General features: G+C 43.6%; 1 protein-coding gene across 1 annotated transcript in view; it reads right to left on the reverse strand.

Annotated features, from left to right (window-relative positions):
- DBT (dihydrolipoamide branched chain transacylase E2) overlaps positions 1-3251 on the reverse strand; it is a 44925-nt gene extending 41674 nt beyond the window's left edge. The window contains exon 1 of the mRNA XM_017547625.2: positions 3143-3251. Within this exon, the coding sequence (XP_017403114.1) occupies positions 3143-3193 (51 nt within the window). The 5' untranslated portion in view covers positions 3194-3251. The remainder of the gene's footprint in view (positions 1-3142) is intronic.
- Positions 3252-5333: the final 2082 nt, after the last annotated feature.

Raw genomic sequence — 5333 nt, forward strand, 5'->3', positions numbered from 1 at the left:
TTTTTTTTTTTTTTTTTTTTTTTTTTTTGAGATGTAGTCTTGTTCTGTTTTCGCTTACTTTTTATAAAAATTCTAAACTGAGTTTTTTGTTTTTACTGAGTCATTTAAAAAATATTTATGAGCACCTACAATATGCCAGGCATTTGGAGTTATACAGAGAACAAAATAGATGCAATTCCTTCCCTTATAGAACGCACAGTCCAGTGAAAGGTAATAAAAGGGGTAAACAGGTGATTATAACACGTGCCATAATGAAAAATAGAGTGTGTTAAGGGAAGCTAGCTGGACAAAGTTATGTTGAACTAAGATCTGAGGGATGAGTAGGAGTGACCCAGGGGATGAGATGTGTTGCAGATAAGGTCATAGGGAAGTAAGGCAAGAGTCTTTAAAGCAGAAGAAATAACTGTGCAAAGGTCAGGAGTTAAGACAGAAAGCACAGTGTGTGTGTTCAATTAATTCAAGTTGTTCAACAGAGTTCTAGTGTAGTTTAGTGTGGAATAAGCATGGGGAGGATTCAGAGTTGGGGTTGGGATGGGTAGGTTTTGGTAAGTAATCAAGCCAGAAAGACTGGAAAGGCCCAGATCATAAATAGCCTCACAGTCATTTGAATTTTGGACATCTTGCTGAAGGCAGTTTTAAGCAAGAAAATGACATTATCAAATGTCTCTTACTTTACAAGATCACTCTGGCTACACTATGGAGAATGGGTTAGAAAAACAAGACCACTGGAGGCAGATAATCCAGTTAGGAAGGACCAAGACACCTCTAGTTGAGGGCAAGGTGGAAATATAGTGACTAGATTTCTTCAGAGAGAATTATAGATTCAAATCAAGAGAAACTGGGCCAGGACCAGTGGCTAATGCCTGTCATCCCAGCACTTTGGGAGGCCAAGCGAGGCGGATAACTTGGAAATCAGGAACTCGAGACCAGCCTGGTCAACATGGCAAAATCCCATCTCTACTAAACATGCAAAAATTAGCTGGGCATGGTGGAGTGCACCTGTAGTCCCAGCTACCTGGAAGGCGGAGGTTGCAGTGAGCCGAGATTGTGCCACTGGACTCCAGCTTGGGCAACAGAGACTCTATCTCAAAAAATAAATAAATAAATAAAATAAAGAGAAACTGGTTTGAGGGTTCAGTTCTGGAACCTGAAGAGTCTGACCTGCTTTGAAGCCATATGGCAGACACTGTGAGAAGACCAAAGAAAGCTTTTCTGCTGGGTGTGGTGGCTCACGCTGCAATCCCAACACTTTGGGAGGCCAAGGTGGGCAGATCACCTGAGGTCAGGAGTTCGAGACCAGCCTGGCCAACATGGTGAAACCCTGTCTTTACTGAAAATACAAAAAGTAGCCGGGCATGGTGCACACCTGTAGTCCCAGCTACTTGGGAGGCAAAGGCAGGATAATCACTTGAACCTGGGAGATGGAGGTTGCAGTGAACCAAGATCAGGGCACTGCACTCCAACCTGGGTGACAGAGCGAGACTCTGCCTCAAAAAAAAAAAAAAAAAGAGAGACAAGTTTTTTCTAAGTTCCCTTGTGCTAGCGGTGGCCATGTAACACAGTTCTGGCCAGTAAAACTGGAACCTTCTCTTCTTCCTCCTTCCTGCCTTAAACATAAAATAAGAAGTGTAGCAGCCCCTTGTAACTAGCAGGAAAAGGACAAATTAACTACTAGGGAAATGACAGCATTGATAATGATAAACCACTTAATCAATGCGAGCTGACATCTAATTTGGAGATGCTCTGTATGCATGGATACTTAATTTCCTATTTATTGGTTGGGTTTTTATTAACTACAGCTGGAAAATATCACACACATATGAAACTGGAGATTTCCAGGATAGTAGGATATATATGGGTTTGGAGTACACGTGATTGGAAGACTGGGGAACTTTAAGACTCATCAGCATAGATGATAACTGTATCCAAAGAGTGGATGGGATAACCCAGAAAGTGGGAAAAGTGCAGAGAGCAAAAGTCAGAGCCCTTTAGAAACAGCAATATTTAAAAGGTGGATAGGGAAAGAGGATATTGGGACGAAGCGGTCAAAGATGTAGAAAGAATAATATTGGGGAACTGGTGTCACAGAAAACAAGAATGGAAAGCTCTAGAAAGAGAGACCAAGAAGTGTTAAGTGTTGCTCAGAAGAGCTCTCTTCTCCTTGTTATCTCTTACTTATCCTTCTTACATCTGAAGTCATACAGTATCCTCTGGGAACTCCTCTCTGACCCCCAAGTCCACCATAGGTGTCCACTCCTGTGTATTCCTGTAGCTATAGGCACTTGTCCCATAACGGCACTTCTCATGCTGGGTTGTAATTTCTTAGTATCTGTCTCTCTCTCCTTTGTCCTCCGCCACAAGATTGTAATCTCTTGAGAAGGAAGGAATGATGTCTATTTCATATTTGTATCTCCAGTGCCTAACACAGTACCTGGTACATGGCGGGCCCTTGGAAGTTTTTTTAAGATCAGGGGTCCACCAAGGCAGGGAGAAGAAACACTCCGCAAACAAGGTGAAACAGTATAATTACCGGGACGCCTCAGTGCTTGGTGCTAAGACTGGGAGAAAGAGAGGGAAGTGCAGGGGAGATGCTGGTGGGTCATAGCCTTGGTGACAAAAGGGTAGGAATGATATGTGGTGCGGACGTAGAAGTACAAGCCAAATGAGTGACGCCTGAGCTGCTCAGTTATTTGGAAGCAGGGACCCCTGATGATATTCTGTAACCTCCACGGCCTCTACATTGTAAATTTCGTGATGGTAGGGGTTGTGTTGCAGTGTTTGGCATACTGTGGATATGCAATAAATGCTGAACGAATATATCTATGGATCCACAGCACCTATCACAATGCCTGGTATCTGGAAGGCGCCCAATGAAACGCCAGCTGGGCCTCGGGGTATAGCTGGAGCAGGAGGACGGCTGAGTCGCTGCAGAAGCGCGTCTAGGTAAGAGGAGGGAGTGGTTTTCCACTCCAGACTGGTCGAATCGCTCCGTTCTCTGCCCTTTATTTTGCATGCATCCCTTCGCCTCTCCATCACGCGTCCCATGGCCGCCTGGCACCGGAGGAGAAAGTAACACACCACTCCTGGATGATTCCGGACAAATCACTCCTTCCCGGCCTCAGATCTGCCCAAACCTGCTTACCAGCTGCCCCGCATTCCTGCTCCACGTTCTCAGCAGACGGACTGCAGCCATCTTACCCCGGAAATGATAACTGCGCCGCAGATCCGAGAGACGCCTCGCCGGACGGCCTATCAGGAGATGGGAAACGCACCGCCCCCTGGGCGGCCAATAGGGAGGGAAGAAACGAACCTCCCACCCAACAGCCAACCAGGGAGCGGGGCGGGTCTGAGCTAAACCCTAGGGTCTGGGACCCGGGGAGGGAAAAGAGCCTGGGGGACAGGGGCGGGGCAGAGGGCAGCCCAAATTTAACTTGAGGGGACAAAGTCAGGCAAGACACTGCTATGTAAATACAGATGCACGGAAGATAGTCGTTTTAGTTTCTATAACGGGGGAAATAGAGAGTATTAAGGAAACACAAAGGAAGGGCACTTATCTGAAGAAAGTTATGTTGAAGTAGGACCTGAGGGATGAGTAGAAAAACATTTCCCTGCCGGGCGCGGTGGCTCAAGCCTGTAATCCCAGCACTTTGGGAGGCCGAGGCGGGTGGATCACAAGGTCAAGAGATCGAGACCATCCTGGTTAACATGGTGAAACCTCGTCTCTACTAAAAATACAAAACATTAGCTGGGCATGGTGGCGCGTGCCTGTAATCCCAGCTACTCAGGAGGCTGAGGCAGAAGAATTGCCTGAACCCAGGAGGCGGAGGTTGCGGTGAGCCGAGATCGTGTCATTGCACTCCAGCCTGGGTAGCATGAGTGAAACTCCGTCTCAAAAAAAAAAAAAAAAAAGAAAAAGAAAAACATTTCCCTTTCTTCGTCTTGTAGTGCAACCGCCTCCCGTACACAAAATAGAACACTTCTATACTTTGTAGCAAGGCTCTGTACCGCTAGTTGTTTCACAGGCCCATATAGCAGTACTTCCCAATGACTTGCACTTTTTTTACATCCTTTTAGTGTTTTTGATTACCAAAATTGGCTAATCAATTTTCTTTCATGAAAGGTGAACATTACCTAATGTCTAAAATAAACATATCATCATCTTTCTTTTTACAGACGGTTGTCAGATGCAGCTAACTAGCATATGCGATACATGTCACAGACATATGATCTTGATTTACTTGTCTCTTGGAGAAATGTCAAATTCAGATCAAGTGGAACTGGTAAAGAAAACAGGCAACAACTAGGAAACCAGTTTCTGGAAATGACCAGAATGACATTAGTCTGTTATTGCTTCTTACGTGGGAATGAAAATCTTCACAAATGTCTAAGGAATTACAGAGAAAAAAAAATGGAACAAATACATTTTAAATCCTCAACATTGAAGATTAGTGGTTATGAAACAAAATCTCAGATATTTCCCAACTTCATTGTTTAATGTGACCCAAAAACTTTCCCCCCTCATTTGCCAGTCATTTTATGTATTACACACCTACACACACAAAAATCACTGCAAACAATAAATCTTACTATCTTTTTTATTTGTTTGGTAGGGTCTCTTGGGCCAGGCGTGGTGGGACATGCCCATAATTCCAACACTTGGGGAGGCTGAGGCAGTCGAATAGCTTGGGCTCAGGAGTTCAAAATGGGATCTGTCTGTGTTGCCCCGGCTCGTCTGAAAGTCCTGGTCTCAAACGGTGATTGTCCCATTTCAGCCTCCCAAAGTCCTAGCATTACAGGCATGAGCCACTAGGCCTGGCCTAAATAGTTATCTTTATCAGAAAATCTGAACTCAAAAGAATTTCAACTTTTTATATTTCCTTAAAAATGTTTATAGACATTATTATTTGATTGATAATCCCACAAGCATGTGTTTGTATAAAAACCAGTATCAGTTGTACCTTTGAAATGAATCATCTTCCTTCCAAGGTGCTGCTGTACAACTTCCTTCCTCTTCATTTCCTTTTTAACTGTACCTGCTCCTCAGAAGGTAACTAGTTTATGTTCCATTACTGACTTTTTATCTAAATGGATTCTTGCTTCTATATTAAGTGTGATATTTCATTCTAGCATCTGGAAAGAAATACACCATCTATTCACTAGTTAATTCTTTTATTCGAGTTTGAAAGAAACAAAGACCCCATTTCTTCTCTTTATTTAAATTTAAAAATGACCAGTTATGACCCACCAATTCCACTCCTGGATAGCTACCTAAGAGAAATGACAATAGTGTTCACACAAAGACTTGTATAGGAATAATCATAACAGCATAATAG

This window comes from Cebus imitator, unplaced genomic scaffold (genome assembly GCF_001604975.1).
Source record: "Cebus imitator isolate Cc_AM_T3 unplaced genomic scaffold, Cebus_imitator-1.0 Scaffold199, whole genome shotgun sequence".
In the NCBI taxonomy this organism is placed as follows: Eukaryota; Metazoa; Chordata; class Mammalia; order Primates; family Cebidae; genus Cebus; species Cebus imitator.